General features: G+C 38.6%; 1 protein-coding gene across 1 annotated transcript in view; it reads right to left on the bottom strand.

Annotated features, from left to right (window-relative positions):
- Nucleotides 1–25,968, bottom strand: part of CACUL1 (CDK2 associated cullin domain 1) — a 51,732-nt gene that overhangs the window by 3,120 nt on the left and 22,644 nt on the right. The window contains exons 5-7 of the mRNA XM_082486374.1: nt 20,861–20,963; nt 7,537–7,626; nt 3,777–3,915 (exon numbers count right to left, since the gene is read on the bottom strand). Coding sequence (XP_082342500.1) covers nt 3,777–3,915; nt 7,537–7,626; nt 20,861–20,963 — 332 coding nt within the window. The remainder of the gene's footprint in view (nt 1–3,776; nt 3,916–7,536; nt 7,627–20,860; nt 20,964–25,968) is intronic.

The raw sequence follows: 25,968 nt of genomic DNA, 5'->3' as shown, positions 1-25,968 counted from the left end.
TCAAGCAGATTTAAATAAATAACTAAAGTTCTATAAACACTGGTGGCCATCATTGCTTCTGAAAACCCAAAATTAAATCCCCATCTATTTGGAAATATTTTTTTCCTTTTATTCTTGCACACACAAACTCAGAAAGCTGGAAAATCTTGCTGCTTCACAAGTTTCTTGTGATGATAGATGAGCTATCGAAACCATTTATAAGGAAGAGAGTTTCCAATGTATTTTCATCACAATAGTTGTAATTTCACATTTATCTGCTGGCAGTTGGTAGAAATTGTTTTTTTTTTTCTAATAATACAAAGTGTTCTTCCCTGAAACCACTTGTAAGGTGATGGACCTGCTGTGTATGCCTTGATTAAGGTCTTTCACACGAGAAGTACCACCTAGCAACTGGCTTGTGTTCCCACTTTCTGCAGCAACAGTCCTTGCCAGTGTTGATAAGCTGACTATTTTCAGCTAGAACCTGACATGCCATTAATGCTGATGGAGACACCTCACTGCGCTGTGTTCCTCATCGTTATCGTTGTAGGAAGTGCAACAGCAAAGACATCGCCATTTTGGGTGCAATTATAGGAGAACAGATGACATTTCATGCTAATCCAGAAGAGGACAGACTTAGCACACTCCTTGGTAAAAGAGAAAACCCACCCTTTTATATATGTAGGAATATAACCTCAAAGCAATTCTGAAAGGTTATAAATAAATATAACTTATGATCCTGAACACAGGAAGGAGCATATTACATCTTGAAATACATTTCAAGGCAAAATGCATTTCAAATACCACTGCAAAATGCCACGTAGCAAATTGTATCACCTGTACTTCAGTTTTCTTTTACCCGTGTCCTTTTAATGACAGACTCGACTCTAACACTTTATATAACCTCCACGTTTACCAGACTGCACTGACTCCCTGGCAGTACAGCCAGATAAAAATACATCGTGCAAAACGCATTCATCAGAAACTAAAAGCCATCCATCAGTTACTCCGCCGCAAAGTTTTATTTTGCATTTTTATGTAATAAATGGAAAGCAAAGTACACAGAAACAGCAGTTGCACCAAAGCATGGACTCGGGTGGCCTGATTTTCTAAACATACGAGACATACCAAAACTCTTCACGTGTCCAATACCCAGATCACATACTGCAGACCAAAGGAAGAGGAACTCTTAGAAATTAGACTCAATGTGACACAGAAACCATTTCTTAGTTCTTCCCTGTATGACTATCCTCAAGCTCTAATCTCGTCTTTGTCCCCATCTATCACACAGGACAGAAACCATTTCCTACGGATTTGCGTTAGTTCCAGAGCTAGAGACTTAGTTTTCTGCATAAACCAGGAGCTGCTGAAGTATATTCCGAGGTTCTCACCAAGTCTCTTAACAAGAGAGCACCACAGAGGCATTTAGCCTTTGCAATGGTCAGCAACCTTCCCACTACCCTTCCTACCCTGTCATACAGCACCCTCCTCACAGTACCAGCCAAAGAACTTCACAGCCAGGCTGACAAGCCTGTCTTATTTTCAGGTGCCTAGGAAAACACGGTTTTGAAACCGATTGGTTTGGTGGATATGTACTGTTACTACTCAAAACTTCATTTTTAATCAAGGGTCAGTACTGGGTCCAGTCCTGTTCAATATATGCATCAATGACCTGGATGAAGGGATAGAGCGTACCATCAGCAAGTTTGCTGATGACACTAAACTGGGAGGAGTGGCTGACACGCCAGAAGGCTGTGCGGCTTTACAGCGTGACCTGGACAGGCTGGAGAGTTGGGCAGGGAGGAACCTAATGAAATTCAACAAGGGTAAATGTAGGGTACTGCATCTGGGGAGGAATAACCCCACGCATCAGTACAGGTTGGGGGCTGACCTCCTGGAGAGCAGCTCTGTGGAAAGGGACCTGGGAGTCCTGGTGGACAACAGGATGACCATGAGCCAGCAGTGTGCCCTGGCAGCCAAGAGGGCCAATGGCATCCTGGGGTACATCAAAAAGAGTGTGGCCAGCAGGTCGAGGGAGGTCATCCTCCCCCTCTACTCTGCCCTGGTGAGGCTGCATCTGGAGTACTGTGTCCAGTTCTGGGCTCCCCAGTTCAAGAAAGACAGGGATCTGCTGAAGAGGGTCCAGCAAAGGGCTACGAAGATGATTAGGGGATTAGAACATCTCTCTTATGAGGAAAGGCTGAGGAACTTGGGTCTCTTTAGTCTAGAGAAAAGAAGACTGAAGGGGGGATCTTATTAATGCTTTCAAATACTTAAAGGGAGGATGCCAGAGGGATGGGAGGAGTCTTTTTTCAGTGGTGCCCATTGATAGGACGAGGGGTAACGGGCACAAGCTTGAACATAGGAAGTTCCATCTTAACATGAGGAGGAACTTCTTCACTTTGAGGGTAGTGGAGCACTGAACAGGCTGCCCAGAGAGGTTGTGGAGTCCCCCACTCTGGAGATGTTCAAAACCCGCCTGGACGCCGTCCTGTGCAACCTGTTGTAGGTGACCCTGCTCTGGCAGGGGGGTTGGACTAGATCTCCAGAGGTCCCTTCCAACCCTGACTATTCTGTAATCCACTATGAAGTGTGAAACTAGTGAAATGCAGTTGTAAGGGGAACTATTATAAGCCACCTACAGAATTAGTAAGATTGAAAATTAGACAAAACTAAAATGTTCCTTTTTTTATTTTGTTCTGTGCATCATATTCCTTTGTCAGCATTATATGCCTGCTCAGTTTCAGTCAGTCTCAAGCTTCTATTTCTTAGGCCAAACGCACTGCTTCTCTCAGCTTAAGCTCTTATGGCTTTGTTTTTACTGTCTTAATGTGCACTTATCTATCAAAAATTTACTTCCTCAACAGAAAGCCTTACAAGGCGTGAGTTTACAATACCATTTGCATTTGGGTCAGTAGTAGAGTTCTGACGTGCAGTAATTTACCAAGCTTTGAAGAAAGAGATTACCTTCGAGGAAAACTACACGAAAGTATGAAATCTAGGAGCAGATCTAACACTAAACATACCCACATTTAGTGGGTGTTTGAACTACAGGACCAAATTTTCAACGCTGCAGTTGCACAGGTAACAGGAAGGATGAAGACACATGCTCTTCACGTGGAAATGAACCTCTTGGAAACAGAGGAAGGCAGCTTCCCCGACCTGGTCTTGGTTTGTCAGGCTATTGCAAAAGTGGTACACCGATGTGGTGAAAATGCTGTGCTTCCCTCTAGGCAGTTACAGAGAAGAGCATAAAGCAACAGCGCACAGCTCAGAGTGAACAATAGAGGTCATGAAAATTTTCCACTGTCTCTTTTAGTGTTTGTTCTTCCCTCCACCCCATTCATTACTCAGAAGAGACAGGTATTTAAAATAAACACCTTGACTGTATAAATAGCTCTGAAAGTAGAATAAGACGTCATCAACTGACATTTTCAGAAGCATGATGAAAAAAAAAAAAAAAAGACATCTTACAGAAAATAAACAGCCAAAGTAAATAAAGGCTGAACAAAAGCATGATCATGCATTAGAAGCATAATCAAAACACAGAGAGGCATGAACTGTAAGCAATCTGTTTCATGAAAATATTTCAAGACTTCCAATCATCTACTTTTTGGTACCATCTGCAGGGTTGGTAGTGCTCAAAGCATGTGGAAAATAAGGCCGTATTTGAGATATTGAGTTGTGAAGGTTCCTTATTAACTCTTAAATTATTTCTTCAATATTTTTAGGTGTATCCACTTTTACCATTTCAGCACCATCCAGCACAATCACTAGTGAAGACTAATAATTATTACCTAGCAAATCCATTCTGCATAAGCTCTCTTTGAAGTTTCTGGTCTTGAGCAGCATATTCCTGAAGCTCAGATTCCACAGCAGGGGGCAGAATATTTGGGATGAATTTAGAAAATAAAGCTGGTGCCATCTGTACCCATTCTGTAAGAAGAGGGAAAGCAACAACAAAACACGTGGATCTTTTGTGAAAATTTTACTCTCTGACAAATGTAACTGCTCTATTTTAAATACATTTTAGGATCTTGAATTTAAAACAGAAAACAGAACAAAAACCCCAAAACCATCCCCATCAAACCCACAGAAACCAGGCCTTAAAGCAGAACTGCCAAAAAAATCAGATGTTTACATGTAGCTAAAGGAATTAGCACTTTTTTTTTTTTTGGTCATCAACCTCATCATCAAATTGAAATTCAGTTCTTGCTGCATCTCACAGGGCCTGCCGAGTCTCTGGGCACTCTCAAGGACAGGCACTGATGATCAGCAAACTCACCTTGATGGTCAGATCATTTGTAACACTTTATTCTGGGAGGCATATTCACAAAATTTACGCCTCTCTTCCCTGAGCCTTACTTCTAGAAAGCACAGTACTGTCACCACAACACTGCCTCTCCATCCCCCATTTCAAATGAATTAATGCAGTTCTCTCACTGATCTTCCAAAGCTTAAATAAACACTTTTTAATGTTCATTATATAATTATGTCCTGTATTAGTTCACCTTCAGGATAGAAATGTGATTTAATTTCACTACACTGAACACTGCCTTACAGAAGCAACATAATTTACCTTAAAGCTGCTTCAAGGCTGATGGCAAGAAACACAGAACACTGAGCAAAGGATGAAAATTGGGTTTATAGCAACTGTGTAAGAACTTCTTAAGAAAAAGAAATCCTTGGCAAGTATTTCTGAAGGCAGACTTTCCAGAGGTTGTAGCAGTTATCTTAAACTTCATCTTTGCTTGGAAAAGAGGGACACTTTAAAATATATTCACTAAGGCACATCACAAGTTTTTACCAAGTTCCCACCAGGGTTACTTGGTCAATGCCAAGCTTCAACTAACTTTAATCAGTAAACTCACTAAATCTTTACTAACGTACAGGTGGTTTAAACAAAACACAATGCACTAACCTCCCTCATCACAGAATCATAGAATGATTTAGGCTGGAAAAGACCTTTAAAAATCCAGTCCAGTCGTAAACCTAACGCTGTCAAGTCCACCCCTAAACCATGTCCCTAAGCACCACAACTACACATCTTTGAAATACCTTGAGGGATGATGACCCCACTGCTTCCCTGAGCAGCCCTTTCTAATGCTTGACCACCCTTTCGGTGAAGAAATTTTTCCTGATATCCAATCTAAACCTTCTGCATCCTGAGGCCATTTCCTTTTGTCCTTATTGCTTGTGAAGAGACTGACCCCACCTCGCTACAACCTCCTTTCAGGTGGTTGTTGTAGAGAGCGATAAGGTCTCCCCTCAGCCTCCTTTTCTCCAGGCTAAACCCCAGTTCCCTCAGCCCCTCCTCATAAGACTTGTGCTCCAGACCCCTCACCAGCTTCATTGCTCTTCTCTAGACACACTCCAGCTCCTCAATGTCTTTCTTTGAGGTGGGGTCTCACCCACACTGAGTACAGGGGGACAATCACTTCCCTAGTCCTGTTGGCCACACTATTCCCAATACAGGCCAGGATGCTATTGGCCTTCTTGGCCACCTGGGCACACTGCTGGATCATATTCAACCGGCTGTCGACCAACACCCCCAAGTCCTTTTCCACCCACTCTTCCCCAAGCCTGTGGTGTTCACAGCGTGGTTGTGACCCAAGTGCAGGACCTGGCACTTGGCCTTGTTGAACCTCATACCATTGGCCTCGGCCCATCAATCCAGCCTGTCCAGATCCCTCTGTAGAACCCTCCTACCCTTAGGCAGATCAACACTCCCACCCAACTTGGTGTCATCTGCAAACTTAGTGAGGGCACACTTGATCCCCTCATCCAGATCCTTGATAAATACATTAAACAGAAATGGCCCCAAAACCGAGCCCTGGGGAGCACCACTTGTGACTGGCCACCAACGGGATTTAACTCCATTCACCACAACTCTTTGGGCACAGCCATCCAGCCAGTTTTTTACCTAGAGAAGCATCCGTCCATCCAAGCCATAAGCAGCCAGTTTCTCCAGGAGAATGCTGCAGGAAATGGTGTCAAAGGCTTTGCTAAAGTCTAGGTAGACAGTATGCACAGCCTCTCCCTCATCCACTAAGCAGGTCATCTTGTCAGAGAAGATCAGGTTTGAGAAGCTATAACATCTGCATTAGTTCATTACTATCTTTAAGACGTGGTGAGGTTGTCAAGTCATATTTAAAAAGGTGATGAGACCGTTAAGTCATAGTTACACCTCACTACCAAGGAGTATTAAGAGAACTCTTTGCTTATCCATTCACTTTCACCCAGATGTATGTTTTTCAGTTCTGACTTGAATAGTTTTACAATGGCTTAAAGTCAATCACTTGGGTCTTTGTACTCAGCTGTGGAAAGCAGATACCACAGACTGTAGGAACAATTTTTATACTTAAATATCTTATAGAGACAAGATCTGATTAGACCCATTATACCAACCCAAACCAGTATCTGTTGTGTTAAGCAGACAGCAAGACAGGGATTACCCGAAATGGACAAATGGGAAACCACAAGTCCATCATGTACAACATTAAGCGAGGAACAACAAAACCATACTGAGCTGCTTTCGAAAAACTTACACTGTTATACTTATGCATATACCCTTCCTTTCTTTGGTACTGAACAGTTTATAAAAATGAAATTATTATTGCCTTAAAAGTGATGGCAAGATGTTAATTTTGCTGTTGTAAAAATAATCCTGGCTTACTGAAAGTGCTTTATCCACGCATTTTGTAAATCCAGGCTCCACCACATTCCTGGCTTATATAAACACTAAACATAGCACTAAAGCTTTTTTTTTGTAAAGCTTTCCCATCCTCGTTTCTATTTCTATAAATGGGAATTGCAAAACAAAAATAGACTGAAGCTCAGACACAATCCTTCTCTCAGTCACACCATGCTAAGAAGAAAGTATCAGTATTGTAAAAGGAAGGGAAGTGGGACCCATTTCATTATGGATACTTCGAATACTTCCTGTTTCTAAAGTCTTTTCAAACACAGGCTGGAGCTCTACTCAGTTCTCTTAAACTTACAGAACCAAAGATTTTGGCACAAAAATTATTAAAATCTGCAACACCATTTTCCTTTCAATATAACTGTTGTTGCACAAGATGTCGTGATGTACTCATGAGTTAGATTAAGCTCTTCTGTGAAATAATACCAACCAATTAATGACTTCTGTGAAGAAACAGTCATTCATCTCATCTCAAAGATCTGGCCATTTGAAGTGCAACTCACAGTCTAACTTTCACCATTTCAATACTTTAAACTTTTGCCATGACTGACTCATTAAACAGCCTTCTTTCTTTATTTCTACAGAGCAGAAGAAATAGGTCTTTCCTTTGTCTCCAGAGTAGAGGGTTGCATTGTTTTTATAAAATTTGGTATTCATATGGTACCTCGCACAGGTCACAGAGGGCCAAGAAGAAGGACCAGGGCCTGCACGCAGTACAACTAAGCATTATGATGGACAGAACGCAGTGCACATTTGTTTAACTGTGCATTACATAAGATAGCGTCCATATACGTATTTAGTAAAACGTATAACAACCACAGTATGAGAGACTCCCAGAAACATTTTTCTGTTACCTGGTCGTAGTGTATACAGGCCTTTCACAATATTTGCCATGGTTGAAGGAGTTATTTGAAACGGCGTTGACTGAGCTTCCAAAAGTAAAGCTGAAACAAAGATTAAGAGAATTAGCCATTTTTTAAATCAAGAAATATAGGCTCTTACGCATACTTTTTGTATGAAAAAAAAATAGTTGTGCTTTTTTTGTTATCTGATGTTCTCACCAAGGCAGCAGCCAGGTATCTGATTGACAACCTTATTCTCAAGAGTGATAAAACATTCCCTTTAAATAGACGTATTCTGTTCAAATTATGTATGATCAAAATGCAAAATAATTTATTTTTTATCCATTTTCAGATGACAGGAGTTGTGAGGAAAAAACAAGCAAGCGATGCTCTAAGTTTTCAGATACAGAACCGAAGAAAACAATTTATTTTTAGAAGCACTCACACACCGAGTGTGCTAAACACCTGGAGATCCATACATCCTCGCGTTACAGTATTTAGCATCTTGCCCATAAAACTAAGGCTGGATTGCAAGTCCATGACTGAAGTAGTGTAAAAAAAAGTAGAAGTCATATACGAAAAGTTGTTCTTTTAAACACACAAGTGACCATTTCTATTTCATTTTTGGTATCTTCTGTAGTAAACATTGCAACAGTTGCATCTTCCTCTTGAAGAAAAACCTGGAAATAGCAGGTTTACTGCTTATATTACAATATCCAGGCCTTTAGCCTGCCTTGTATTTATTTGAGGTTTGTACATCCATCTGAACTACAGAAACAAGCAAACAAACCAAAATAAAAAAAAAAAAAAATCAATAAGGTTTAAACCAATTGTTGCCTTTCAGTTTTTATACCTCTACAAAAGGAGTTGAGCGGTATACACACCTTTCTGTATCCACTACGTAAAGGAAAAATGACCCTTACAATTCTACCTAAAGGGCGTACCTCTTGTGCTTACATCGTAGAGACTCTGGTTTTTAAACTTCAAAGCTTTACCAGTTTTGTCTTCAGTATCTGCCACTGGTGTACTTATCATAGAAAGAAAAGTCTTTGGCAGCATGTTCTTTTCTTTGTGAAACCCCAAGTGGCTCATGTAATAGTAAGATTAAAAAGAAAGTATTTTTTCTAATCTCCAAGTAATCAAGGTGGTTATATTTAACTCTTATAGATGAATTTATTTTACAAAGAACCATCTTAAAAGTGCTTCCTCCTTTCAGCTGACGCTGAGTGGGTAAGAGCCTGTGATTTGTTTTGTAATGACATATTTACAGCCTCTTTCCTAAAGATTTTTCAAACGGCCTCTTGGCAGCCAGAAAAGTTGCAAATCATAAAATTAAAAAAGGGATAATGCCTTATAAGGAAGACACGCAATCAGTAATGCATAATTCATGCAGTGTGTGCATTTACATATATAGATATTTAATTAGACTGTAACTACTTTAGCATAAGGTTCACCAATAGATTTGTAAAGTGTCCAGCGAACTCTACATTTGTTCTTCATGTGTGGACACCAAATTATGTTCCAAAACTACATATAACAAATTATTTTAAATGGAATAAGCCTGAAAATTAATACTGACTTAAAGACCATAAGTCCAGAGTTAATTCACTTGAACATTTCACTAGATGTTAAGAAGTAATTCAATTAACAGAGCTTCTTGATTTTATTCCTGATAAACTGAAAACTGTGCTCTCCTTTAGTATCCAAGTTATAACTAGCAAGAGCAATTTAAAAATATTTCAGAAGCTATTTTATATAATTGCATATGTACAAGGCATACTGTGGAAGAGAAAGAAGCTATTGAGAGTTGCTTTGGGGACAAACCCAAGTATTAATGGCAGCTGCCCACAACTACATAACTAACTAGAGGGCATCTGACTACTTGGATATATCTCAGTAGATGGAAAATTGCAGTTCATACTTATTCCATTGGACGAAATGTAAAATACAATGCCCATATCATGAAAATACATTCGTACGTACTGCCATCTTTCAATTATTTTTTTTTTTTTTAATAGCATAGAACAAGCAGATGGCAGAGACAAAGAAAAATTTTATTTTATGGTACGTATGGATCAAAGATGAGAGGTGATGAGCGCACCAGACCAGTGGTCCACCTCACTCCTGTCAGCCTGTGGTACTGGAGACATACTGGGGGTGCAAAACACTCCAACCTTTCTCCCAGCTCATGAAACTCTTACAGCACTCCAAGTGATCCCTTAACATGTTCCAGGTGCTGACCAATAGCATTATTTGTAAAACCAAGTTTAAGAGGATAGTCCACATCTCGAGTATAGTTCACCGTTATAAACATGCAACATTATTTGTCACTTTAAGGTAATATTCATCCATGAAGCTCATTTCAATTGTGATCCTTTGAGATAACATGAACAAATATATTTGCAAGTAAAATGAGCTGGCACCTGTTTCTGTTCTAGATTACTGACCCATCACCTGCCATTAGAAAGGCATTTCATGAATAAACCAGTGGAAGAATTCACCTGGAGATCAATTCTACAGAAATATCTTCTTCACCACTTTATTGCAGCTTCGGAAATTAACATTTCTTATCTTTGTTTCTGCAACTGCTTACACCACGTCCTACAATGAAAACTTCAGTCACTCCTGATTTACAGCTGGTAAATAGAAGCACGATGCTATTATATTCAACAACAATATAACAAAGTAATGGCATATATTCCCTGTTTCTCTAGAAAATAAACTAAAAGAATATACTATTCACTAGACCATACAGTAGAAACTAATCCAGCCTACACCTTTTCCAAAAGTTAGACATCAGTATCTGAAGGATGAATAGCACCGCTGTAGGATATGTATTTTCAGAATGTTTTCCATAAGAATGAACAAGACTCATCTCCGGATAGATCCGAAAAATCTCAAAGGAGGTTTACTGACAAAGATGTAAATATATAAAAGATGTAAAACTCCTTCACACGTAAGTTCATCTTCGGTTTTGCAATGAAACCTACCCAAACTTTCAATCCGATATTACTTCTTAAGAGAGGGTCACTTAAACTGCAGGAATAGAGACAGCTGTGCCAGACACACTAACGTTACCTCTGTTGTTATTCTGCAATCTTAGAAAAGACCTCCAAATATTAAGGCTTTGGATTATGCTTTATTAGAATAACTAATTAATAACTCTACAACACAGAAGCTGCACAGACTCCTCCTACCTACTCCCAGAAGCTCCACCTGCGGCATTTACAAAGACAGAGCAGGGTGAGGCAGAATAAAACTAAACCTCAGATGAATGACAGCGGTAATGACACTATGATACTATCTGACCACCTCCACAGTGCTTATGAACTAATATCACATTTTACAGACTAAGTAACCAATATGCAAAGAAGTTAATTAACCTGCAAATAGTCTTGAAAATAACTCATGGCAGAATCAAAGAGAAGTGTGGGTTCCCATGATGAAATGCTTTAATTGAAGAAAGATACAAGATACTTTGAAATATTGTTGAATATATGCACTACTTAGAATGGCCTCGGGATTTTTTTGAGGAATGGTGGATGTACTATGTTGTAAGTGAGGTATGAACCTGCAGCACTTCAGGTGCTCTGCGGTAAGCGAGTTACTCCATTATTGCAGAGTAACCCTGAAGAAGTTTGTCCCTCGATGACGCTTTAAGCTACTTCATAATTACAGTGGGGTACCTGGGGCGAGATCGGGGACCCCAGCAACTCCAGGAGTAGCAGGTGATATCTTACAAGTTCAAACTCACTCGCTCATAACTCAAGATTCACTTGGAAAAACTGAGAGTTAGCTATTCTAAAAGTCTTTTTCTTCCCTTCAACACTCCTTTCAAAATAGGTTTATTTTGCTTGGCAAAGACATAATCTTTCCGGCAGAAGAGTGAAACTTTTGCATGTAGATGCACAAGATCTTTTTTATTTTCCTCCTTCTGCAGTAATCGAATAAAACTTCAAAGGAAGATATTTTCGCAAATCAAACGTAAGTATGGCTTAGGCAGATGTATTCAAAGTTGTAATTATTCAACGATGCATTTAAAAAAATTATAAAGCATATTCCCATTAAAAGCAACTCCAACAGCTTCCACAACAAAGGCGTTAGTCAGCTGCTGCTCTCCAGTCTTCAAGAGAAGCAGAACTGATTGCTTAAAGAAGCTATGAAGTAAAACAAACGTATTCTGGAGATCTTTATCCCATTGTACAAACTGTGCTCTTCACTACTTAATTACAAGACATATGCAATATTTATATTGTTTTGCAGAAAGACAACTGTGATATTGCCATAGAAATGGAGCCCTTACAGAGGGGTACATGAGATACACAGGGATGCACAGCAGCAACCATGGAGCTACGGCCGGTGCACTGCTTAAACAAACCTTAACAGCACAGAGGCTGACCTGGCAATTCCGCCCTTTAGGAATATCATCAGATCACTGCAGTCAAATCTATAGCACAATAAATTACCTTTCTCTCAGCTAAATTCTATCGGATCCATCTGACCACCCACATCCTTCTACTTCACTGTGACAGCATCAGATTCACCTTGAATATGGTTCCCATGTCCCAGATTTCCTCCCAAATCCAGTCCCGGCAAAGCAATCAATTGAACCCCACGTGTCAACTGCAATTAAACAGGGAGGGAACGGCTACGGCTGGCGTCCAAGATGTGGCTGTAGGTTTCATTGTTGTTGTTCTGTGTTAAGGTTTTTTGGGGAGATTGGCTGTTTGGGGTTTTTTGTTGTTGTTGTTTTGGGCTTTTTGTTTATTTTTTTAATCTGCTGCCTAATTTATTATGAAATTGACTGATGAATCTTGATCATGTATTACCTTTTCATTACTTTAACCCATGTACAATTTTGTACACATTAACTATCAATCTAGAACTTCAAAAGCCTTCTGCGTGAAAACCGACCTTCCCTCTGGCTTGACCTTCACATTTGCAGTTACATCAAACTCCTCGTGATTCTGCATTTTTATTTTCCTTTAAACAGAACTTAAAATAAATTTTTAGCGACTTTAATTCATTACAAACTTTTGAAGAATTTAAGTGTAGATTAGAAAGACATTAAAAGTTGTATTTATTACTAAGCATTTGCCACTGGGCATTTAATAAAACCACAGATTACTTTTAAAATATTCATTACACAGCCCAAAAGCTTTATTAAGTATCTAATAAAAATGCTACAAAATAAAAATTCCAAGTCTTAATCACATGGAAAATATTCAGTGTTGTAACAAGAATAAATATGAAAAACAAGGCTATAAATGTAGAAATATACATTTTTGGACTTCTAGAATTGGAAAATAAGGTGATATTTTCATGTTTACAATCTTATGAAGGCTTATTGAAATGGCAATATTATTCCTATTTCTTTACCAAGTATTAAACATGACAGTCATTACTTGAGACTGTATTTCCCAATTAAAAAATTCCCTTACTTTGAGGTGCTGCAACTTAACACCAAACAAGAAAAATAAGAACAGAAGCCGCAACTCTTCAAAATAACCTAGTTCTTTGATGAAAAGTTTAGTTCAGTGACAAAAATTGTGTGCAGATTGTTATTTAAAGAATATGAGCATATTCTATAATACTTGGTAAAAATACATACTGTTTCCGACATGGTTAGAATGCAATTACTTGGCCCTTAGCTGTCAATTTACAGCTACCACTTGGATATTAGCGGTACCACCCTTAAACTGGTGAGCATGTTATTCTTGATTATTCCGTCAGATCGCAGAGCACAGAGAGCGTAAGAAAGATTAATAGCTACAAAAGCTATGCTATACAGCCCTTGAGAGTGTAGGGGTACCTGCTGAGGTCTCAGAACAGACTGACATTAACGTGCCAATTCAGTGTTTCGAAGAAGGAGGACAGGTCGATTACCCTGCAACAGCAGCATCCCTGCACACCCCCCACATGCTGGAAAAGAAGCAGAACACACTGCAGTTGATTTTCACTATCAATTATCTGTGTCTACCAATATTTGGAAGGAAGACAGGAAGGAAGGAGAGGAAGGAAAACGGTTTTAAAGGTTAGAATTGGGAATTTGAAGTGGAGATGATAAGATTAAACTATTTGCCTACGTAGAATAAGGCAGGAACTGAACACTGAACAAATTCACAATCCTGTAGACGCACAAAAATCTTAAAAAAAAATTACTTTTAACGAAGAACTTAACAATGAATGCATCCCTTCCCTTCATCTTAAAAAAGGGCCCTTTATGCTACTACAGAACCCTCTTGCCCCCCAAAACATTCACTGTCAAAAGCTGGTATTTCAACAGCTTTATAGCTGGGGAAAAGAGTAAATTAGCTTTTTGTTGTATTGTAATTCTAACAGAAATCACCCCGGTTTAGTCTGGTACAAATACACTGGAATGAATCCGTATTTTCGTCTAGGGCTCTGCTGCCTTGCTTCACTTTTAAGGCCCTCAGGAAGGAATCTTCTCATTTCATTTTACCAATCCAGACATGCAGGCTGATTCCAAACACAGAGAAGCAGCAAGGCACTCCACAGGTAAGTAACGCTGCCTTTTAAATATATATATTTTTTAATTTTTTGAAGAAATCTACCATTTTATTTTTCTGTATCATTCTTAAACTTTAAAAGCAAGAAATGCAGCTTTATGAAGGTGGGGGATTAAGGTTGTGCAGATTTTCTTCTCATACTGATTTTGCACACTTTAAGGGAAAAAATAAGTAAAAGCAGTGTCTCGGGGCTGAGTAACACCCAATATATTACAGAAGGAAAGAGCCTCAGCAATCCAATGGGACATTTTTGTAACAACATATTGCTTCTGCCATCACAGTAGATACTCTGTCTCAAAGAAAAAAAAGAATAGTGATTTCAAAATGCTTAAGGGCAGATTCTATATTAATGCTTCAGTTCAGATCAGAAATGTGCTTTTGAAGCAAATTCACTGATCATCCCCACTTACTGCTCCTTGGTTCGTATGACAGAGCTGCCTTGGAGCATATTAACTTAATTCCTTTCAGGCAAGATTAAACCAGATGTGCTCGAACTACTAACTAGCATTCGGTCCACAGGACCAGACATTAGCTAGTGTGAAATAAAACTCTCCAAAACGCATGTAAAGGCAAACACTGGGTCCTCAACACCAACACATAGGTGATTCATACTCTTTGGATCTGCTCCCTTTGCACCACACCACTTATTAATGTAGACATAGCCTAAACCATGCAAGGAAGCCTTCAGTTCTTCCTACAGGCCATGTACCTCTCAAGATACAAACCCCTGGTCACCAAAGTTCTGCTGCACCAGACCTATAATGATGCTGTACACATTTTCATCAAGACCAGGACACGGGGCTGCATTGAATTTTGATCCAACTCAGTACAGACATTCTAGAACAAGTTCATTTATGAAACTGCTATTTTCTTATGAAACAAAAGCATTAGATCTGACATGAAAATGAGAAGCACAAAGAAGAACAACTTCTTGAATGTAAATCTGGAAGGGCAGCAACAGAAAGGGTGGGGGCAATGCTTTCTGTAAGAAGCTGAAAAATTAGACTGTTTTCTCCCCTCTTCAGGGGATTTTCTCTGCAGTTTGTGAGTCAAGGAAATAACAGGTTGCTTCTCATATGAAGATTATTTGAGACAGATGTCAGAAGGGGGGGGTTGAGGGGAGAAGTGCCAGCTCAAGTGGGGAAAATATCAATCCAATCCACCTTTTTCTTGTCTGTCTCTGCCAAAGGGTGAGGCATGGGGAGTGAATAAAAAACTCAACACATCAAAATAAACCTTGTGTTCTCTGTTGTAGCTGTATAGCCAGGCTATGAACCTGGCACCAATCACAGTCCTTCTCTCAGCCTTTTGCACTGCTCTTCTGGGGTATTCAGAAACAAAAGCTAGATATGGAATTTATTAACTAAAGCCATTATGTCATAGCGATACACAGCCAAAGAGATGAGGGTCCCATGCTTCACTGACATCAACGGGCTTCTGGAGGTCAACACAGCAAAACACATCTGCTAAGTACGTAGGTCTGGGTGCCCGCGGAGCAACACACCCTCGCCTGCTTACCCACCACACAAACAACAGGAAAATCTCTGCACAGAAGACATGCTCCCTGCTACAGTTATCAACTTCTAACAGCTATAACAGGATTCATTCTCAAATTTTGTATTAAATTTGCACCCACCAAAAAAGGACAGTTGGACAACTTCATTGTTAGAAAGCTCTTAGCAACTTCTCCCAACTTTCAAGTTAGCTTTTCTGATACTTTTCAGAAAGCACCAATGGAGTAGAAGTATCCTTCCTGCCATCTTTATAAAGGAAAACCTTCAACACGAACGGCCCTTCTATTGAACTATAATATAACTCCAGCAAAAAAATAAAAATTAAGAAAACAGAGCAGCAAGACCTCTTCACCTCAGCTGAATCCAACTGACATAACTGGGAAGAAACTAAGCTGTCATATGTAAGAATCTTCAGAGAGAAGTTTTTCCCAGTAACTAATTAGAAACTGCAAACATAATGAAATAGGCTGTGATTCCTCCCCCTTCTCCAGACTTTTTTCAAAATATTTTTTTCCTGGAAAACCATGAGAAAAGTTGCTACTTTTGGTGAATATACACAATACATTTTTATACTGGGTTTCAGTTCTGACCTGGTACAAGCACTGACATTGAGAACTATGTTAAACAATTGCTTACATGCTATTAGAATCTACATACAGGGAACTGCTTTGTATTCTCAGGCTTCAGTAGCCAATTCTCTAATTATCTTGATATATCTCATGAAAAAGAAACAACAAGCCAGAAGTTGAGATCTAATGCTTTAATCCTCGATAATAATATTGCCTAAGTTTTACGTGTTTTCAAGCCCATGCTCTAGTTCTGAACCTGTAAATTTCAGGGAATTGCCTCATTCCCAAGCCATGATCCTGATAACGATTTTAAGAGCCACGAAGTCCTGGGCCCTATTCATTCTGTAGCATTTTCACCAAGAGGTGTCCTTTACTCTGGATAAAAAGGACCTGTTTCTATGATCTATTCCTGACAAAGTAGATCAAAGATGAGAACACGCAAACACTGATTGTTTACCCCAGTCAATAGGGACAAAATCAGAAGTGTTGAAGAAAGCAGTTTTCTCTGACAGAGGTCACTTGACTTCCTAGTTGAGTAACTTCTGTCCAGAAGTACAGGCAGATGCTTCTTTGGAAAGAAACAGCTTGTACTGAACGATACCTACCAATACATTGCTCCTGCAAGAGTAGAAACCACTTCCTGAACTCAAAATACTAACACAAAAGGAAAGAAACAGCTCACACACAGACACAGAAATGGCCTAAGTACTTCAGTGATATGATAGGGCTACTAATTTGGAAGTGCCGTAACCGGTCTGCTACATCCTACTTGTCCCACAAACACCGTTGTAAGCAAAGCATAAGGAGAATTATTTTCCTCAGATTGCCTTCTAAAACTGCTTTCACATATGAAACCAGTTTAAGTTATTGCTGCTTTTCTTCTCCATATTGAGATGGTGATAACCTCAACAATCCTCCCAGAGCAGGACTCCAGCCAAGGCTCACCTTCCTTCCTTTAGTTTCTGGAAAGAGAACAGGTGTAATTGCGAACTCTTGTAATTGGAAACCAAGTGATCTATCCACCAAGGAGAAACAATAGTACAGTGTTAATAGCTTTTCTCTTTTGTTAGATTGAAAAGCAAGCTTGTTTGGGGCACTAAGCTGCCAATATCCAAATAGAGAAGAGTTACTTGCAAATACTCTCTGCCATTGAATTTTACCTACTGCAAATAGTAGAAGTAGAAAGTTTCAGGAGCTGTTAGTCATTTTCGCCACTGAAAAGGGTTAAAATTTGCAATAACTGCCATTATTCTAAAGACAAGAACAAACAGGCAGGATATTTCCAGGGCACTGAGATTACAGTCCAGGAAACCCAGGTCTAACCTACTTAGAAGAGAGAGTGGCTGCACAAGGAGAGAAAAGACGTATTTCTGAATTTTATTGCTTACAAGTCATCTCATGCAGAACTCTGGCAGGAACAAATACAACGTTCTCCACCACCCCTTCCCTAGTGACAAGAGGGTATTATCTGCATCGCCCCACCCCACCATTTCTGAAGTTTCTCATTCATAAGATGCCCTATCTTTGCTTGTTACATTCAGTTAAGTAGTTGTGCACGCAGCAACTTCTCCCAAGCCATTTAATAAGCAGTCTTATCAGCAAGAGCCAGCTTTGGCTTTGTAAGGAAAATAATCAGGTTATATTCACTTGGTTCAAATGTATCTGCTTTAATTTGAAGAACATTGACTTGATAAATATGTGTGAGCGTACAAGTGTTTCACAAACACAAACGCATTCATGGATCTGTGCATTATATAGTTTTTTAATGTATTTAACTCCTCAGAAGTGCTCAAGATAGTAGAGCTTTTTCTAAAAGAAAAAAAAAAAAAACAAGAAACATTTTCTCTATCCAAAAAAGGAACAAAATCAGTGTTTGTGCAGGCAAAGTCCAAGTAAAGTTCACTTAAGCAATATTTCTTCTGTAAATAATGAATTCACACCTTAATCACTATTTTCTGCAACTAATTGCTCAGATAAGTGCTCCCACCACAGAGACCACTGTACCAGGAGTTCATTTTGCATCTTCCTGCCTTCAACTACACAGCACGGGGACTAGGGCCAACTCAACCAGTGGGAGTTTGTGCAAGATCAAACACTAAGGAAGAGATCTGTGCTGCACTGCTTTTCTGGCATTTTTTCCCCCCTTTCTTTTGAAGTGGAGCAGGAACTTTTTCTTAAATCAAATGAACCTGAAATGTACTTACAGTCCTTCCTGTACACAACTTCAAATAGAAACGCCAGCTTCCAGGCTCGGATAGAATGACAAGATACTAACAAAAGATACAAACAAACATCCCTTCATACAAAAAAAAAGACAGCAACAAATTTTAAGAGCAGATGTTATTCTTGTCCTCCAAGTCTAGATCACAAACTGATTAAACTGGTTTTGTCGTTTCTTTCTAAAAGCAGAGAGAAGGCATGCTTCTTCTCACTGAAGTGGCAGCTGCAGCATCTCTTTAAAAATAGCCCCAGGATTCCATTTCTCTAAATAGACCACAATTTCATTGACTTTAATTATGTAACCACACCGAATCAAAACCTCCTCCCCCCTCACCATCAAAATATAAAAACACTTTTCTGCTGAACCAAGTCTATATCAAATATCAGGAAAGAGTACCACACACTGGCAATGACATCAGGAAGTAAAGTAATTAACAAACACGGACTTACATCCTATTTCCATAGAGCCCCTACACTTCCAAAAAATGAAGGTAATATTCTTATCTACTATGGTCTGAATTTCAGCAAGCTAGAAAGAACAGCTGAGAATGGCAGAAAATAATACAACACTAGAAGTTTTTCAGTACCTCTACAGTACTAGGTGTCTTCAATTATTTCCCAGGAATCTGTTAGCAAGTTTAGAATTTTATTTAGTCATACTTTAACTCAATTTAATGATCCTATTATCCAAGATTTAACCAAGTTGGTTCACAGTTCATACATGTCAGTATATATTATCTTACTTACGAGTAAGAGAAAAACTAAATCACTTAGTTTAATAAATGAACAGTAAGACTGAAATGAAATCCAAGGAAGTTGCTCATTAAACAACAGACTCCATATACAGCAACACAGTCAGTGACAGCTTATTTTTATTTTTCAATGTTTTCTTTTACTTCTGCAACTAAAAGAGCTGGGGAGAAGCATTTTGGATTTCACACACACACGCAACCACAGGTGTTTTTCTTTCAATAGTTAATCTGCAATTTCTATTTGATTCTCATATTATCATCCACAGAAAACTAATTACATAGCAACACACATCTGACATTACTTATGTTCTAAAGATTTCACCTTGTTACCTTTGCTTTGTCATTGGAAAAAAGTCATCACATTACTGTTTTCATTGCCTGAAAAATGCACGTACTTAAACATATTTTAAGGCAATATCAGCTGAATTTTCCATGATCCTGTTGCAGCAATCATCTTACCAGGTTTTGTGATACCATTAAATCTCTTTGGCACAAAATAAAACATCAGGTCCATGGGTAGGCATTCCTCATTTTCCTGCTATTTCCAAGGTGATCTGATCTGCTACACGGCTAAAAGCTCTTCTTAGGGACACTTTTCCAAACGGCAAGATCAAGATGGCATCGGAGCTGATGATCTCCCACCGTTCTAGGGTACCAGGCTCCCTGACCTCAGGGTAGTCACCTTGTTCACCCACCCTTCTCCCAGGATGCCAACTCACAGTGACCCTGAACAACACAGCAAAGCCCCCTGCCCGCAGCCCTTCGCTGGAGGGAGAGAAGGGGCATTACTACCCAAGTAAAGTCAAAAGGAGAAATATACTGTACTTTCATCGCCCATCATTTGGTCTCCATTTAGCATACAGACAGCAATTGCTTCAGAGAAAAGAGGAGGGGAGCAGCCAGATGCCAACAGGGACACTGGAGTCAGGCTGGGTCACAGACAGGAGCACACCAGGCTACACGCTGAACTCAACACGGGGCACAGAAACTATCCAGCTGCAAAAAGCAGCAGTTGCAATCCTCCCAGCACGCTGGTCAACTGCTCACCACTATGCAAACTTTTCCAATTTGAACTCCAAGCCCAATTACTCTCTGCTAATTGCCCTCTGGAGGAGCTAACCAGGCCAGCACCGAGGTCCCTATGCTCACACAAACACACCCCGACGGTGGCAGGTTGCAGGCAAACTCAGCGGTTCACCACAGGAGTTACCCACAGGAGCACTTAACGGGAAGCGTATCACTTAAAGCATATTTTATTTGCATTAACCCATTAGCTTAACGGAGAAACTGCTGTCAGCATTATGCAGTTCACTAACTAGCAGGGAGTACTCGAGTACATCATGACAATAACCCCAGCAGTATCACAGTTCTTTGAGCACACCGCAGACTTAATGATACCTGTCAATATTTTGATAATGAAATTTAAGAGTAACAGCATAAGCAACGGGACAACAAAACATTCGTTATGTCATAATCACAAGCCATAAGGGATAATATATATTGGTTCCCCAGATACTCAAGAAAACAATGACTTCATACAAAGTTATGCTTTTGGAAAAAAAAAAAAAAAAAAAAAAAGAAAAGTTGATGTGTGCCATATTTCTTCATGTGAATACCTTAAAAAGGAATTTGTACTTAAGTTCACTAATCAGTTGCCATTGTTTCCCTATTTGCTGTGGATTTCCGCAATATCTGAAAGCGCTATGTTTTTCCAGACTCCCATTATAAGAAAAATTCAATAGATTACTTACGCATTAGGTTGTAAATGTGCTTTTCTGCAACATGTTCCGTAAACAGCTTTATAAGGTCATCTTTTAAGTCTCTGTTAAGCTTGGTTTCTATGTAAAATTTATTCTGGAAAATAAAACAGAAGTTATCAAGTTTGTTTTTCATAATAGCAAATAAAGTAAACCTGCTTTTTCCCTTTATAAAAGTAGTTCAAAAATTTAAAGCTGTAGAATATTTAACTTGTAAAGTGTTTCCATGGTGACTGCATTTATACTGAATAGAACATTCCTGTGCAACAAAACCCCATGTATTTAAAATTAAAGAATGCATGTGGTACTATTGGTAACAAACCTACTTATATATAGGCATGCATTTTTTTCTTTTTTTTTTTTTTTTTTTTTTTTTTTTACTGTATCTACAGATATATCTCCTTATTGATCCAGACTGGGGAGTTTGTAGAAAAAAAAAACAACCCACTTCATTTTAAAACTTTATAAACACTCTAACACCAAAACAGGACATCATGTTTATAAGAAAACATTTTTACCAATGTCTAAAAGTGATTAAACCATTAAAATAGGTGTGTTACAATAATAAATCATCAGCACAGCTATCCACTTCTGTGGTTCATCGGTAATCTCAGAGGATAGCTACTCAGAATTAATCAGCTCTGGAAATAAGTGACATACAAATCTATACAAAACTGAAGTACATTAAAATTTTTAGGATTTAGTTATCTTGACCCACTCAGCATTAATAATAAAGTCACTTCTTCAACCCTCAGAGGAAATTCTATTCATGAGTTCCTTGAGGGCCTCTACGCCTAATATACTATTTGGTGTTATTCCTCAGTTTCCAGCCTGCAATTAATAATAAGATTTCTTGTCTGTACTTTATTTATAGGTGGGTTTTAAACACTGGAAAAAATAACTGTTTCAAGATAAATCTCATAAGCATACAACACTAACGTGGAAGTAGAATAACTGAATTCACCTTGACAACTTGTGTAAAAGAGTTAAACAGGTACTGTAACAGAAAGTCGGCTTAATCAAAAATAATGCACTGGAACACTTATCTGAGAGATTTACTAGAGGAAGGGATCTCTTAAGGGAGAAAGGTTTTTCCACACTTTAAATCAAGTTGTCCTCTTATTCGCTAAAGCATTTAACAAAATTGGAACAAACCCTCAGAACACTATTAGAGCAATCCTTATTTTTTTTTTTGTGAAACCCATTCTCTTGGCCATTACCAAAACTATACACATGCCGTAATAAACTGTCCATGCAGAAACCACTTAAATTTTCAAGGCAAGCATTCAGCAGCAGTTATTTCCCTTTAATGAAAGCTGAACCTGTTAGAACAAAGGCAATCCGAGGGCTGTATACACGCCCCTACCAAAGTTCAGGTTAGTTGCAGTGATGGACAATTGCAAAAAGATTATTTTTTAAAAAATTTAGTAATGTCCTACTGCTGGTTCCCTCCCTGAAGCTGTCCTACCTGCAGAGGTTTTACCCAGAGCTATTACTCAGTTGTTTCCCTCTCATCGGGGTCTGTTCTTTGGATAGAGATGGAGTGAAAGGCTCTGCAGACAGAATAACCTATCTCGTAGGAAACAGACTAACTTCGTTTGTAATATTTTTGGTCAATGGCGAATTGCTATTGTAACAAATTCACAGCAACTGGAAATATACAGCTTCTAGGAAGTCTTAAGCTACACACCATACTACAGTCTTTCATCAGACGTAACTTCCAAAGCCACTTCCACCTCGAGCTTCCTGACCACATACTACTACCATGTACTCACCAGTGCAACACGCAGGAGTGACCAGAGCATCTCAGCACAAGGCTAATTCCAGCTAAAGAAATAACTCACTCTGTTGCTTTCCCAGCTTCAAGACATTCTTACATTAAAAGCAGCTGGCAACAACATGTGCAAACTGTGATGCTTCCTTTTGTTCAAGAGTTGGAAAGCCTATACCTTAAGTTTCGAAACTAGAAAAGCAACAAAAAAACCCTCAGCGGTTCCATGCAGGAGAGTTACACCACAGTTCTTATGCATAGAACAATTGTAAAATACTCTTCACATCCGGTCTCTTGGAAACACCTTTCCAAAAAGTTGTTACACTTACATGAATTTAAATAGACAATGAAAAATCATCTAACCTAAGTATTTCATTTCCAGTCCACAGTGCTGAAAGGAGATAGCAGAAGAGCTGTCACCCTCCCCAGGAAGATTTTCTGTATCAGATGTCACTACCTGGGCTGTACCAGTATTTCTTGAAAAGTGTGTCAAGTCACCTAAAGGTCTAACTGACAGGTAAAAGTTAAGCAGATATCAATACCTGAGAAAGTCAGATATGATAGAAGCATTTCTTCCACAAACCAGCATATCATAAAGCAAACTGGCAAACGTCAAAAGACATAATCATGTTAATACTATTGAGAGCAATAAATACTTGAAAGTATACTCATACAAAAAACCTGTGTATGAGTGCTTATCATCTCATCTACATATACACACTCACATATATTTGTGCAGACACACAAAATGCCCTCTAGCTGATAAGCAACAAAGTGCAATACCACCCAGTAAGAATAGTAACATTTTAGAGGCAATGAAAAAAACCACAGTGCTCACAAATGTTCGGCTCATTTCATGCCACAAGATAACAGATTTTCAGCTACATCCCTAAGTATAATTAACAATTGAGAACCTATTATAAAAGAGTATATCATCTAAATGCTGATTTTAATTTTTACTGAAGTGGAAATATTTTTATTCATTCATGTGCACAGCATACTGCAATATGTACAATCTGTAAGCATCCAGAATAACCTCGCTTCGATTTACAAAGCAAACAGTTATTCACCAGGAATCGCTCTTGGGAATAAAGCACTGTGTGCTAAGCTGACTTCCAGTTTAATTTGCTTTATCTGTGGTTACATCCCAGAACTTTTGAAGGAGCTTAAGCCCACAGAATTCTGGACAAAAGTGCTTGGGCTTCCATGCTTTCTTGAAAAGTCCACTGTAGCATCATAAAACTGAAAAAATCCATCACCACATAAAAAAAAATAATCAAAAACAAAACAAAAAAAAACAACCACCAAAACCCACCACCCACTAGTGCTCCTAGCAAAAGGAGGAAAAAGAAAACTTCCTCAATTGCAAAGTCAGTCCTCTCAACCATCAATCAATATAAGCTTTGAAATACACCTAGGTCACCATATACAAACAGGTTAAGAAAACACCTTTCCTGTATTCCCACCATTCACATACAAGAACACGGTTTGGTAAATGTCAGGGAAAAAGAAAAGTGCTGCTGTTGATATCAAAACACACAGGACTAAGCTTAAGGCGATGCCTTTTTTTGGCCACCAAGGAACAAAACATGTTCCAGTTGTACAAAAAACACTTTAGGTCTTCCTTCCTCCATAGATTTTTAAATATTTAAACGCCTATTAAAAGTTTTCCTAAGCTGCAATATAATTATCCTTTCAGAACAAAGTTTATCAGTGCAACTCTGCAGCCTCACAAACTCCTGATTAAAGCAATCGCATCACTACCAAAGAAGGAAAGACTTGCCATCTCTGATAAAAAGGCAGAGTTCAACAACTTAGTCCACTTCGCTTAGAAACATATTGAAAATATCTATTAAAGTAACTGCAAAACTAATTTATATTGTAGAATAATTAGGCTTTCACCTCTGGCAATTGTTTTTTAATTGTATTTTCTTGTATAAATAAAGGAAACTGCTGCTGCTGTATGAGAGAAAACTTGATTAGGTGCTACAATGTAAAGTTGCAAGAGTGGCTGTACACAAAGTACTTCCAAATGCATACAGAAAAAACTAAGAGGAAAACATTTTTCATCCTGACTTGTCTAGAGATATTTTCCACATCATGCACAACACTGATTAATAAATTATTTCAGAGAAAAAGTATGAGGCTTGATTTGACATTAGCCTTCAATACCAGCTATTATAGCTGAGCCAAATCAGCACTGCATTTGGCAGCAAGAGGAACTAACACATAAGTCATTAACTCTCGAGCCTAACTTGAATTAGGTCACTTAAATAAGTGTTTGCAGGAACAGAGTTTTACTGCCTGAACAAATCACTAGTCATGCATTAAAGAAGCTTCTTTAAAACAAGAGTACTTTCACTTTTCTTCTCAAATTAAAAAAAAAAAATTACTATCTAACTTCATTTTATAGGTATTTATGACTCATTAGCCACTTTTACTAGCTCAGATATTGTTAGATTCAAACTCTAAAAAAGAAACAATGGGTTACAGAGCACACCTCATTTGAAGATACAAACACCACACCACAACTGTGCACAAAAGAAGATATGGAAATCTATTCAGCAATTATACTTCATCTGGTCATAAAGACAAACCTTACAATGATAAAGCCTGTCTGTTTATATGTTTATCGTGAACATTTTTTTCAATGTTAGTTACTGCAATCTTAGTTGTTAAGGACAGCCTTTGACCTCTGCGATGGAAGAACATCTGCGGTAGATCTGCGCATTCAATAAAAGTACACCCCTGATCAGCTTATCTCCATTTGCAAATGGATATTAAATTATGAGATTGCTTAAACATCTGCCTGCAATAAACAAGTCAAGCACATTCGGGTGAAAAAATGGCTAGCATCTAAAAATAGCTGAATGCAACGGGGGGGGGGGGGGGGGGGGGAGTCTCTTCCTAGTTTTTAATGCAACAAATCTATATGGTGAAAGACTAGCAAATTACCTGGTTTCAGGTGCATCCACTGACACATAAGAGATCCTTTTAACAGATACTGCTTCCCAAACTCTAGGAAGCTACCAATGAGAATAATTTTGAGAGTTTGAGATTTATTTAATCTAAGTCATTTTAATATTTTTGGCTTTAAAAACAAGTTTCTTTCCCAAAAAATATTTCCTTTTATTTTTTATTTCTAAAATGATGCCAAAGCAAAGATGGTTTTTGCAAGAAGGGCAAATGTCAAGCTTAAGTCATCATTGCCCTATAAAAAAAGCAATAAAGGTCTTGTCACTTTGACAAAAACAAAGCTAATTATAAACTTCTTCAGAGGTATAGAAGACTTCAGAAATTACAAACTTGGGATGACAAACACTTATAGCCA

Source organism: Vanellus vanellus (genome assembly GCF_965231255.1).
Source record: "Vanellus vanellus genome assembly, chromosome: 7".
Lineage (NCBI taxonomy): Eukaryota > Metazoa > Chordata > Aves > Charadriiformes > Charadriidae > Vanellus > Vanellus vanellus.
Note: the sequence above shows the minus strand (reverse complement) of the source record. Positions and strands in the feature narration are given on the sequence as shown.